The sequence below is a fragment of the Fusarium redolens genome, assembly GCF_020744475.1.
Source record: "Fusarium redolens strain MPI-CAGE-AT-0023 chromosome Unknown BKA55scaffold_25, whole genome shotgun sequence".
NCBI classification, from domain to species: Eukaryota; Fungi; Ascomycota; class Sordariomycetes; order Hypocreales; family Nectriaceae; genus Fusarium; species Fusarium redolens.
Genome location: NW_025763688.1, coordinates 411884 through 425261, shown reverse-complemented (window position 1 = coordinate 425261; position 13378 = coordinate 411884). Strand labels below are relative to the sequence as shown.

At 41.4% G+C, this 13378-nt stretch overlaps 4 protein-coding genes across 4 annotated transcripts; 3 read left to right on the top strand and 1 right to left on the bottom strand.

Annotated features, from left to right (window-relative positions):
• Window positions 1–42: 42 nt before the first annotated feature.
• On the bottom strand, window positions 43–1877 carry BKA55DRAFT_584284 (uncharacterized protein). The gene is made up of 4 exons (XM_046194300.1): window positions 1729–1877; window positions 1419–1658; window positions 1222–1366; window positions 43–1166 (listed from the first exon to the last, which is right to left on the bottom strand). The coding sequence occupies exons 1-4, from the start codon at window positions 1757–1759 to the stop codon at window positions 383–385; spliced, it is 1200 nt and encodes a 399-aa protein (XP_046042635.1). The 5' UTR covers window positions 1760–1877; the 3' UTR covers window positions 43–382.
• Window positions 1878–2569: 692 nt separating this feature from the next.
• Window positions 2570–3453, top strand: BKA55DRAFT_743620 (uncharacterized protein; the record flags this gene model as incomplete). The annotated part of the gene is made up of 3 exons (XM_046201555.1): window positions 2570–2611; window positions 2736–3107; window positions 3158–3453. 3 exons carry the CDS (start codon window positions 2570–2572, stop codon window positions 3317–3319), a joined length of 576 nt encoding a protein of 191 aa, XP_046042634.1. The 3' UTR covers window positions 3320–3453.
• Window positions 3454–4120: 667 nt separating this feature from the next.
• BKA55DRAFT_527129 (ketopantoate reductase PanE/ApbA C terminal-domain-containing protein) lies at window positions 4121–5236 on the top strand (the record flags this gene model as incomplete). Its single annotated transcript, XM_046188902.1, has 1 exon — window positions 4121–5236. One exon carries the CDS (start codon window positions 4121–4123, stop codon window positions 5234–5236), a length of 1116 nt encoding a protein of 371 aa, XP_046042633.1.
• A 1265-nt stretch (window positions 5237–6501) lies between these two features.
• On the top strand, window positions 6502–6885 carry BKA55DRAFT_527135 (uncharacterized protein; the record flags this gene model as incomplete). Its single annotated transcript, XM_046188903.1, has 1 exon — window positions 6502–6885. A coding segment is annotated over one exon (384 nt), but the record flags the coding sequence as incomplete, so codon positions are not given.
• Between the last annotated feature and the right edge of the window lie 6493 nt (window positions 6886–13378).

The following is a 13378-nucleotide window of genomic DNA, read 5'->3' as shown; positions in this document are numbered from 1 at the left end:
TACGGGCCATCTCTAAGGGATGTTTGACGGCACTTGTATCAAGGATACCAAAGTCAATTATTATTGGCGTTTGGAAGATATAAACGGTGAAAGAATCGGTTTCATGTTTACCTATTGATAGTGGCTTTGCTCAGTTCTCACGGACCAACCTTCCTCCTAAGCCATAAACTTATGGTTATATCTCTCCTTGCTTTGTTTACTTACATTTCTCCTTCTAGCATGCGAATTCTAGCGACTCAAAATCCATCGTATGAACTCGCCCGGTTGCGGTCCAAGTTCGCATCGAGAGGTATAACCAGTTTCTAAGGCAGTAACTTAGAAGAGAATATTTTCTTTTTTAAGCCCTCTTCGCTATCCTGTGTGTATCATTATGGCCAATGGCTCAGTACTTGGGAATAACCTTCTTATCCTTAAGTATGTTGAAGATACTTTCGAGGTTTTCCCAGGTATCAAGGTATCCTGTCCAGCCTAGCTTTCGCGATTTTGACATACTAAGAATATTGTTATAATCTCGACCCCATGCGAATCCGGCAAACGCCCAAGAGGCTTTGCTGAGCGCTTCAGGATCAAGTCCTTCGCGATCAGCCAAGCGCTTCCACGCATCCTTCACTTCTTGGGTCTGCGACCACTTGACCAAATCCACCCGTTGACGAATATAGCTCTGAGGGGTATGACCCTTAAGTCCGATGTCCTTGGCTACAACTGACATCGGAGGCTCCGATACAAGAGCCTTCTCTGAAGCTAGGGGCGCCTCGCGCGAAAACTGGTCGGCAGGGACTTTCAGGCTAAAGTACTTAGCAACTCGAGGCCACAAGTTCATCCAAGACTCAGCGTCGCCGTTGGCGACATTGAAGCCCTCGTTAGCGGCGCGGGGCTCAAGTGCCATCCATCGAAGGAACTGAGCATGTAAGGCCGCATCGGTAAAGCAAGTGACGTTGTTATAGAATACCTCAGATCCAGGGAACACCAACTCGTCTCCAAGTTCTTTCGATACCACGGCGTAGATCGCAGTCGCGCTAGCGAGGTTCATAAAATTTCCTTGCGCAAATCCGAGGACCTCGCTGGCAAACGCGACATTCCATTCAACACGGTTCCTCTTACAGAAATCATATAGGATGTCCTGCTGGCGGTAGTAGAAGTTGGGGGGATATGGAGGCTCGGGCATTCTGGAAACGAATGAGCATTGCACCTTCTGACTTGTCAAGGACTCTTAAGACCCACCGCGGATCAGTTTCTTGCATTGGAATCTTGACTCGGCCGAGATGAACACCGTAGTTCTTTGCTCCAGTGACAAGAACAAATCGCTTGATCTTTGAAGCAGCACCAGTCAATTCAAGGGCCTTGCAGAACGCAGATAGCATGTCCCCTGTATGCGTTATTAGACACCTGAACATTCTAATGCAATTCGACAATCGTACCATTGACACGCGTATTCTCTTCATCGGTATCCTTCTGCAAGTATGCCGCGAAGAAGACGTAGTCAGCCTCGACATTTTTCAAGCCATCGCACATGCTCTCGGCTGTGGCAGTCAGATCGAGGTGCGTATGCTTGACTCGAGGGCCGAAATCATCCTTCTTGGAGCGAGACATTGTGTAGATTGTACTCCATTCTTCCGGCCTGCTGCATAGTTCCTTGACAATCTCTCGGCCAAGGATGCCTTATGTCCAATTGTGTTAGTGTCGGTTACCTGTCGCATGGGCGGGCAGTGAGAACGAAGCGCAACATACCGGTGGCACCAGTGACAATTGCTGATGACATGGTGGTAATGGTTGATGGTGAGCTTTGAGACAATGTTCTGATGTTTAGTTTTGATTGTAACTGGAAACTCTCGAGGCTGTGTACTCTTTATACGGGATCTTTTGCAGTTGAAGCTTACAAATTTACAGGTGAGAATAAGGCCTACTCCGGTAGCGGTGGACATACGTACGTACCTTGAAGGGAAAGTTTGGTCGTGACGCAATAGTACAGGTGGAGTCCAAATTATGCCGAACATCCTTGCCATTTATTTTGCTGACGAAGTAATGAATGTATTTTGGAAGACATCTATCCCGCAAGGTGTGCCGCACATGCCGCGACCAGTCTGACAGAGCCGCAGCGACTCGACGTAGAAATGACGGGGTTGAGCTGCCCAGTTTAGTAATGATGTGCAGGCAAACTTTGATTCAACGATGTTCTACAAGAATTTCGGCCCTTCTTTGCCCTTGGGTGACAATTAGCATCATATGTGGCTATGGACGTTAAAAACCCACAATCCGCTATAAAACCTAGGCAGCTCAAGTGCTAACGTTACAACTTGGTAGCCGGCAAGGGATCTTATTAATTAATTGTCCTGTGAAGTCGGAGTTTTACATAATTTACCAACTGGAGAAGACGTGGTACGAGTCACTTACAGATAGCCAGGCGCAGTTATCTCTGTCATGAATCGCCTATGTAGGTGCAACTGACCATGCGATATTTACCTCAGTCCCTGACGCGGAAGATACTCCAGTCCGCTCCCATCAGGCAGACAGCTATTGGGGAACGCCATGTTCTCACACGGTGTGATGCGCCATGACAAGCCTCTTCGTCATGTTGGTGATGCCCGCAAAGACTCTTGTTCTGTGGGTATCTGTAAGACAACTAAACTGCCGATTATAAATCATCGAATTTGAAGTCTTCCATCTTTACCCATACTTGGTCTGAGATATAAGTTGAGACTTGCGACGTCCCAGTTGCTGACCTCAATCCCATATAGAGCATAATCTTCATTGACCAAGAAGCCAAACCTCAGAATGAGGTGAATAACGGTCCCTTACGCTTGCTAGACATTTCTGACCACAAGGATGACAGTAGCAACATTGAACAGTTCAAGAAGTTGAGGGAATCTGCCTCTCCAGTTGAGACAGCTGCCCTCGACTCGTTTTTCGATCAGTTACCCCCTATCCCGCTATCTCATTTGGTCGGTAGTTGGAATGGTGGGTTCTTCGACACAGGCCACCCGAACGGAGACTTCATGAAAGACATTTCCTGGATTGGCAAAGACTTCTTCTCCGTCGATCACGTCGATCCTGTGATCGTGGAACGTGGCGGCAAGAGACAGAGCTGGGGAAAATGGGGCCTTGCGAGCGTACGTTCAGCTTACTTCTCAATGCTTCACCCATATTGACTTCAATGCAGTTGAAAGAAATCGTCTTCCGAGGCCAAGTGACCTCTGCCATGGTATATGACGATCAACCAGTGATCGATTACTTTCGATTTGTGGACGATAAAACCGTGGCCGGGATCATGGAGGGCAAAAACCTGGACGGGCCGTTCTACTTCTACCTCACCCGGCCTTGAACATGGTCGATCACTGGAGGTATTCAGGGCCTGTTTGTAGTTCGCTGTGGAAACACAAATTTTGCTGGCAAAGAGATCAATGAATAAGATTAGTGAACATGATCTTTACTCGTTTTGCTGAGATCGAATAAAACACGGTTGAAGAAAGCCCATGCGTACTGTAGCCACATGGTTGAGATAAGCCGCTCCGGTCTAGTCCCGAGGAAGGTTATTTTCGCGCCCTGCGCCTTACGCCCTACGCCTCCCTTCTTAAGTTCTCATGACTGACCATGGCAGAATGATGCCAATTCAAAGAAGACTTAATAGTAACACCAATAATTAAATCCTCAGAGGAACTGGTCTGGTCGGGTTCTAGATTGTTTTGGGTGTACAATGCATTTCGGGAGCCGTAGAGAATTTCATGACTGGAGGTAGTTGCAAACTTACAATGCTGCAACCCAGGTTTCTACAATAAGTCACACTGTATGTAAGGCCAGAGCTGAACAGGGAAAATCTTTATTTCAGTTTAAGATTGATACGTCCGATCCGAGTGTCAAGGGGTAAGAAACCACGTCTTATAGCTCTCGGTCTCGGCGAAAAAGGGAGCAATATGTGGAGCGAAGTCCGCCCTAAACTTGACAACCAGGGCGTGGTAAAAATTGATAATTCGATTTTCATCAAATAACGTCGTAGAGGCATGTAATAAAGGCGCTTGATCTTTGCAGACTTAGAGCACTCGAGATTCTCATGGTGGGATATATAAGAGGCTTACCACATATGCTTCATTACCTCAAACCGTTGGCAGCCATTTGGAAGAGAACCATGACAGTCCAAGCCGTCCTAGCCGTTCGACCTCGCGTGCATGTCTTAGGGCTAGGGAGCATAGGCACGTTTGCTGCCCACTCATTGGCAGAGGTGCCACCCCCTTTGACCCCATCAGTCACGTTGTTATTGCATCGAGCGTCTTTGGTCAAGGATTTCGTCCGGAACGGCTCCCAAATAACCTTGACTACTCGAGAGGGTGCAACGGTAAATAATGGCAACTACAGATTGGAAGTACTACAAAATGGTGAATGGCATCAAGTTCTTTCTACGTCACGGGAACCGATGCCGTCGAACACCACCGTCCGGACCGATATTATCGACCACCTCATCGTTTCAGTCAAGGCACCCCAAACGGCATCAGCATTGGAACCACTCAAACATAGACTGAAAGCTTCGTCAAACATACTGTTCTTGCAAAATGGATCTGGCATGATTGAGCAGGTCAATGAGCAGGTCTTCACAGACGAAAAGACCCGGCCAAACTATATCACAGGAGTCACCTCACACGGCGTCACACTCAACGCTCCATTCAACATTACGCACACTGGATTTGCTGCTACGTCCTTAGGCATGGTCCCTCGAACTTCAGATACTAATGGCCACTCACTGAGAACACCTTTGTCATCCTACCTTCTGGAAGCCCTTCCTCTTGTACCAAGACTCAACGCCACAGAATACAACTTCCTCGATGTTTTCCAGATTCAACTGGAAAAGCTAGCAGTCAACGCATTTTGTAACCCTCTTTGTGCGTTGAGCGATGCAAAGAATGGGTACTTATTTAGCATCCCAGAGACGCGTCGTGCTCTGTTATCCGAAATTTCTCGAGTTATCTATGCCCTTCCGGAGTTGCATGAAGTACCTAGACTTTCAGAGCGGTTCTCCGCAGAAAGACTGGAGATAACTGTAAATGGCATCATTCAGAAAACAGCTGAAACAACATGCTCGATGGTTGTAGATTTGAGAAAGGGGCAGAAGACAGAGATTCAGTTTATCAATGGGTATTGGTGTCGAAGAGGGAGGGAGGTTAGGGTGCCGACGCCTATCAACGACGACCTAGTGCGGCAGATTCTCGAGCGACAGGGAGATAAGAAGCTGATTTGCGAGTATCAGTAGAGGAACTAGAAAGCACTATAAAGGATATTTATCAGCAGTACTGGACAAGTTCATGAGAGGACGATTGCCTGTTTTTGTAGAACATGATGTATACATGGTTGTTAAGGGTATCAGAATCAAAGATCAATTCTTAGAAACATGACTTGCAGCACCTGAATATGACTACTATAGTCTTCCTGTACACTACGACTGTCCCACTACCATGTGTACCTATACTCTGGGTTATTTTCTGCAAGCTCGGCAATTTCTTATTTAGCTAAAAGGCACTTTGCAGAGAGTATTCTATTCTCTTAGTATCCTTATAGCTTTATTAATATAATAGACTTTGCAGTTTATATAGAGGCTATTATTATATTACAGCTAAGTTAGCTTTAAAAGCTTAAGAGTCTTAGCTTATATTATAATTTGCCTGAGCTAGTAATAATTTATATTAAATATAGCTTTACTATTAGCCTAATACATATACTGTATTACCTAGGCAATAAGCATTATATACCTATATCTGCCTACTATAGCCTAAAGCCTCTAATTTACTTTTTAAATCTTCTAAACCTAGAGATACTTCTACCTCGATTAAACGGCTTGCCGCGTTATATATAACTTACCTTATATAAGGGCTTGGCCTGTAAGCATTATAGTCTTTAGTCTATCGGCGAGAAAGTCTTGCTAACCTATATACAGACTAAGTATATTAAGGAGCTTAAGCTTATAGCTTAATAGCAGACTTAATACTAGCTATATATTTATATCTAGTAAGGCTTGTTATTTTAGAGCAGGTTAGTAAATAATATCTAAAGGCCATGGCTTAGTATTACTAATAATAACCCTAGCTATGGCTTTCTATCTTATAATACTTTCCTACAAGCTAGTTCTAGTATTATTAAATACCTTATTTAAAGAGCTCTTTGCTAATAAGTATACATAGTTAGGGGATATTTAAGGAGGCTATATAAGATTATATAAAAGTATAGTATTAATAACTTTTACCATATAAATAAACTATATATAGTATATAGGCTAGGAAATAATATTTAAAAATATATATTATAATATCCTTATATTACTTATAGAGTTATCTAATTATAGGACTAACTAGCCTATGCCCTTAAGTATTATAGAAGGAGAGGTAATTTATAGCCTAGTATAAGATAAATAAAGGTTAGTATTAGTAATGGCAGTGCTGGATCGCCTCCTCTACTAATATAGCATAATGGTCTAGAGAACTAATATATACTTGAGAAGGTAGCTTTATAGCAGGTTCCTAGAAAGACCCTGCGGCCGATATTCTACTTCACTTTTGTTACTTTGCCGTTAACGAGGACTTCAAGGGAGGGATCGCGAGCTTGACGATGCTGGTGTACTTCAGGGCTGTATGCGGGCTGTCGACCCCTGACGGCAACAAATGCCTCCAGCCTTACCGGTTCACCTCTATCCTGGCGAAGCTTATATACTATTTATGGCTAATTTTTCTTAAGGCAGTACTGCCGCGTTTCTCGTGTAGCTACGGTGGCATTATGCGTCGGCTGCGTCACGTGCTATTGCGAAGGCTCAATACGGCCCCCTGTGAATATATATGTGATAGCACTTTATCCCCTATAGGCGAGTTCCTAAGTCTCCTGTCGTATGGCAACGCTCTTCGGCGGTCTTAAGGATCGGCCTTTCGCTTTTATTAGAGCGATGTTGGCGAGGTGCTCTCCGGGATGGCAATCAACAACTTTCGATGGTAGACTTCCGTGGCCTAGCAAGAGTTTAAAGCTGCTCTGACCAACTCCTTCGACACTCCAAAGGCCATGTCCGTTTTCCTCAAGTTGGTCAACATTACCAATGTTCACTTGAGAGACAACAAGGAGCCCGATCTCGTGGCTCTCGAGTCTATCGCCGCTGGATTACAAAGTTGGTTGGTATCTTTGGTCCTGATTCCGATGCTTCACCTCCGTATGACGGTCTTGGCTGGGCCACTGTTATTGCTTCGGATGTTGAGCCCTAGACGGCCGTACAGCCCTACCCAGATGCGTTTGTCAAGGTTAAGTCGGACGTTGCTAGCCTTTCTCTGGAGAGCGGAGGGATCTCTTCGTTGCATGAGCAGGCCCCTGCAGTTGAGTTTGGGTCGATCGCATCAGGTGGCTTACGCGACCCTGAGTAACGGGCATTTCCCTACCTTCGTGCGGTGTCCAAACTTTGAGACGAGCTGCGCCGTATCCAGTGTTGCTAATAATATAAACAATATGGTATTGCCAATACGGACCCCTTCGCAATATTATTGTATTGCCAAGGGGTGCATATTGTATTACCCAATATGAGCATGACTCATTGTATTTATTGCCAAGAACCCAATATATTAGCAGTGTGACAGTACACCCAATATATTCCACGGGACCCCATCACTCTACCGGTACCGCTTCTGCACAAATCTGGTCACCCTGAAAATCTCGTATTCCAAACCATGACTTCAGGCACTCCAATGCTTCAATTACACCACTCCCAAGTCGATTTCGGCGGTCTGCAATCGTTATCTTTGCACCAGAGAAGAGTCCTTCAGGCTCCGCAGACATTGCAGGAATTGACAGTATATCCACGGCTATCTTGCTCAGGCTCGGGTAGGTTTTCTGCTGCGTCTCCTCTAGCCACCATGCAAGGGCGCTTGTAAGGCCATAAACCTGTTCAGAATTGCAATATCGCTCGTATTCGTCCATGGCGAGCGACGGCTGCAGATGCTTGTTCCTCTAATTCAAGAACTCGTTCGTGGTTATCGATGGGACCTCGCAGAGAGGAAGCGGTGATTCCACAGGTTTATATTCGTTTGTCGCAGGCCGGGCATGGTCTCAACGAGCCTCAGGAACAACGGCCGTTAGTAATCAAGCTAGGTGATTTAAAGTAAAACCCGTGGGATGGAATACCCCACACAGAAGATAGAACCAATCAACTCACTACTGATGCTTATTATGAATGACCCGACCTTCAATCCATTTTAATCACATCCAGTGCGACATCGTTCCACGGCGTCTCAATCAACTTCTTTGATGACTCAGCCCACTCCTTTCTCCAGTTCTCTTGAATGTAGTGCCATTTGTGCAAAGGGTGGAGCACAATGGCTGCAACATACGCAGGCGATCCTTCAGTAAGGCGTTAGTACTTGTCCAACTTAGCCCAGCCCGAGTTATACATCAGTGCCATCACCGGATCGTCGATAGCTGCCTCCTTGCCGGCTTCGAATTGTGCCAATATGAAATCCATCACCAAGAGGACATTATCGAGTGCTGCAAATAATAACTCGAGAGCCTTAGTCATCATCTTCAGTTTCTCCAAGAAGGACTTGATCTTCTACAAGATGATCCAGTCCTCTAGAGAGAGCTCATCTCTAGCGCAATCTGCGTCCATTTATTTGTTAAAATAGCCGTTAATTGCATCTCTAAGATTCAATGCCGCACTCAACATGGTATACCACGAGCTCTATCTTGCGTCATTGTCTCGCGTAAGCCTACGGTTGTGGCTGATAGCAAGAAACTTTTGGCTGCGCTGAACACTCCGTTGGATGTAAATGACGAAGTTGTGAAGCCTGCCAAGAGGACCCTTATTCCGCCACGCTTCAATATGCTTTAGTGTCACATTATGCAGGCCAGCATCGTTGCGTTCGAGCTTCTTATTGTCGGTGGCGAAGAGGAAAGTTTGGCGGCGAGGTTGATGATATGGCCTTGGCAGCGGAGTCGGTGAACTTTGGGATCATATTGAATATCATATCGGCGAAAGAGGCCTGTGGGATGTTAGGGACAACCATTAGAAATAGTAAGTTGTACTGACCAAGTGAAAGGGATCTCATCATTGTATCATTATTGCCAGCATTGTCCATCACGAAATATCCAAGCTTCGAAGCAAAGCCCTATTCGTCAACTACTTTCAAAATTGCCGCAGCGAGGTGAGAACCGTCGTGCTCACTGTCGATGTCTTTTAACGCCAAAATATGGTGCTCCAGCTGACCATCTTCCGTAACATAGTGGCCAACTACGCCTAGGATGGCCAAAGAGTTGGGAGAAGTCCAGAGGTCGCAGCTGATGTGAATTCTTGACTTCGCTGACTGTATGCGCTGCTTGACCTTCTCCTTCTGGTCTTCGTACTGCCTTATGATCCATTTCCTGATAGTCTCGTACGTGTCTGGAAGCCAAGTATCGATATCGTTATTAATGTATGCCAAGAGTGCTCGGAACTCTGGACGTTCCACGAGCCGAAAGGGGAGAGAACAGGCCGTAATGAACCTCATATATAACACTTCGAGCTGGTCAGGGTCGATTAAATCTCCGGATTGATCGTTAAGCCGACGGCGTTTGCGGGATTTTCTTCTGCTGCAGCACGAGCTTGTTCGAGAATCGTTCGTATCGTTGCCACTTTAGCTGTGCGTGGAGCTCCTTTTGGCAGACCGTGGCCGCCAGGAGGAGGGTCCATAAGATGTTTTCCGGGAGCCGCAGTACCCCCGGAACAGGCATATGCTCTGTTACAATATTTGCAGCGCCACTCTTCTTTTCCGGTCCGCTGATTGTAGTACCTCGTCTCTATCTCCTCATTTGGCATATGAGAGAAGACCTATGATGTTCTGGGCTTGGTGGAGGAGGCTGTAGAGGCTGTGCAAGGTCGAGATTTGGACGATTAGCTTTCGTCTAAGCCATGTAACTGCTGACTGGAAACCCTGAAAAGTCGACTGAAATTGACGACTCTCTTCGCTGTGACCATTTTACAAACGGGAGGCGTTGTTGAGACATGACGATACGGTTAGTCAGTAGGCTCGATAGTGGTAAAGAAAATGGGCAGAGGCGACGATGGCCAATATCGACAGGCAACCACTGGTAGGCCCAGCCCAACATGGTCCGTACCAATCGTACCCCCCCTGACGAGTGAAGGAAACGCGTGCTCGCATGTTATGTCTGGTTGTCAATAAAGACGTGTGTTGAGGTGAACGCTCGCCGAATAAAATGCCAAGCATCCTTGTCGCTGGTGTACGGTAAAGCATGCCTGGCTATTGTCAAGATGCAATTTTGCCCCAGGGCCAACAACCCAATAAAGTAATATATTGACAATATGGACACCCTCATATTATATTGTCACAATATGAGAGAGCCCATATCATATGGTTTATATTGTAATATACTACTCTATTGCCATATTATTAGCAACGCTGAAGATTCAGAGTTTAGGTTGAGTTGTCTGTCAGTATATAACAGTATATAAAACGGACAATTTGAGCAACATCGGTTTCAAATGACGGTTGTGTCATAATACTAGCCCTTGCAACATTTAAGGATTTGTCACATAAGTCTTTGGACATGTCGACGTGCTCAATGGCGATTTTCACTAAGTAACAAATGGACGGTATGATCGGGAAATCTTGAGTCGCCAACAAAATAAAGTACGAGTTTAGATGCCCTACTTACATCTTCACTTAGTTCTCAGTGGTTCGTTCGCTATGGGTACGTGCTATCTATTCTAAAACTTCATTTCTCCCCTACGGTCCTCTGCTGGACCAATGCCGTGAAGAATACAGTGCTGAGACAGCTCTCTAACCGGTAGCTCAGTCCTCCGGTTAGCCGGTCTTATCTTCACCAGTATTCAACAGTTATGTATTAGGTAGTCCTGGATAGTAGTTCTAGTTTTAAGTAATGAATAATACGCAATATATAAATGTAGGCATTAATCTAAGCAAAATTCCAGCTAATTAGTTTATAACCTTAGGAAACACAACTATTACAATATGTGTTAAATATTAGGGTAAATTGTGTGCTATTTATCTTCTTGTGTATGTAGTTACTGTCTCCTGCTTGCTGCTTAAGGTTTAAAGTAGGCTTTATATATCTGTTCTATGCTATATAGAGTTAACTGGAAACTACTTGCTAAGCTTATGGCAATAAGTGGCAACTGTTATCTTTAATAACAATATTTATCAGACTTTTAAGCTACTTCTATAAGCTTCCTTTTAACACTAGTTAATAACAAGTTTGCTATAATACAAGGCTTAGTAAAGATAGTTAATATAATTACAGTCTAGACCTTAATTAGTTCTATATAACTATAAGTAGCTAATAGGATCTATAAGTAGCTTAGTAATAGCAAGATAATAAGGCTTAGCTTAAACTCGGATTAAATTAACCTTAATAAATAAAGGAGGCAAAAGCGGCTTAGATATAGTCCTAGCTGAAATTAAAGGCTGCTTGGGGAATAAAGTTATTATAATAAGCTATACTTTAAATAGCTTAAGTATTTTAATTAATTTATAATTAATTAATTAACTATTTTTTATTATTTTTTTAATTTTTAATAATTATAAAAGTTATTACTTAGCTAACTTTAAGAAATATTATAAAAAAATATATAATTATTATATTTTATATATTAATATATATATCTTACTTACTTTAATTTCTTAATATTAAGTATTTTATAATATTAAAAAAGATATATAATTAAGAAATAAAGTATTTAATTAAATTCTTTTTTACTTTTTATATTACTTTAAAATTACTTTTCTAAAACATCATATATAAAGGGGATTTAAAAGGAGGTAAACTTATTTCTTTTAACTTAAAAAATATAATTTTAAAGCTTAATATATAGCTATAGACTTTAATACCTCTTAAAGAGGTAATTTAATATTTCTCTCTTTAGACTTTAAAGACCTTAAAGATAATAATAAAGGCCTAATCTTAATTTAAATATTTTAAAAGATAAATTAAAAAATATATAACTAGCTTTTTAAAGTTAATTATAAATGTCTTTAAAGTTAAATATTAAAATAATAAAGATAATTATATATAAGGTAATCTTATTAAGGAATAAGATATAAAATCTTTAAAATATAAATAAAATACTAAGTTAATATTAAAGGCAAAAAGAATTAAATTATAAAAAGAAAATATAATAACTATAAGAAGTATTATAAGTAACTAATTAAATACATATTAATATATAAGTAATAGTAAAATTATTAAAAAGTAATAGTTAAGAAAGGTTAGTTAAACTAGATAATTAATATTATTATATATATAATAAGGCTAGTTATAATATAAAGATTTATTAAGTAGTAATTAAAATATTAAAAAAAGAGTATAATAAGTAGTTTTAATTAATTAAATAGTTTATAATATTTTTAAATAAATTTAAAGTTTAAAGGTAATAAAAAGTATCTTACTTACTTATTTATCTTTGTTACGATTCGTGCCCGTAACAGCGCTGTAAGGCTTCTATAAGGCAGCTGTAGCACACCCATAATTGCTTGCATAGCGATTATGGCCCGATCTTTTGCCCTGTGGCTTAACGGCTTGTGTAACCGTTACAATCTTACTTGCTTATTTATCTTCCTTACTTATTAATTATATTACCCTTTTCTAGCTTCTTAGCTATTACTTCTTAGCTTTTTAGCTATCCCTTTTCAGGCTTATTTCTTTATTATAACTTTTATATTTACCATTTCCTTTATCCCCTATCCCCTTTAGCTTTTAGCTATATCCCTCCTTATTACCTTTTTATTACAACCTAAATAGAAGAGCGCTTACGTTATATATACTTCGCCAATTTTTCACTAATTATACGGCGACTTACGACTCTTACCCCATAACAGACCGTGAGCCTTATAATAGATATATAAAGAGCTTACGATCTGACTTATAACTTATGGCAAGCCGGGCTTACCTAACCGTGAGCTACCTGGATATATATACGCACTTATATAGTATTAGATAGAACTTAGCTTACTAGCTATTAATAAAACCTCTTTATATTAAAAAGCCTTATAAGTATTACTTAATTAGTAAGAAATATAATAACTTAATAATTACTTAGTATAATGCTCTATATCTTTATAGATATAAACCTAATATAAGATTAGTTTACTTGTCTAGAAACTAAACTATTATACTTTTCTTATATTTCCTTTTTCTTAAAAAATCTCTATTTTTTTATTTTATTAACTAAATCTTTATTATAAAAAAAAACTCAGGCAAAGATAGCTTAGATAGTTAATACTAACTCTATCTTAAGCCTTTCTTTATATCTTTTTTTATCTTTTTATTTTCTTATTTATCTTTATATTTCCTTTTATCTTTCTTTTCTTAGCTTATCTTTTTATATTATTTCTTCTATAAATAGAACTAAAGAAGAATA

Coding starts and splice junctions, on each gene's coding strand:
- BKA55DRAFT_584284 (XM_046194300.1), bottom strand. CDS start 1,759: ATGTCATCAGCAATTGTCACTGGTGCCACCG. Junction 1,659..1,728: donor AATTGTCACTGGTGCCACCG/GTATGTTGCGCT, acceptor ATTGGACATAAG/GCATCCTTGGCCGAGAGATT. Junction 1,367..1,418: donor AGAGAATACGCGTGTCAATG/GTACGATTGTCG, acceptor TAACGCATACAG/GGGACATGCTATCTGCGTTC.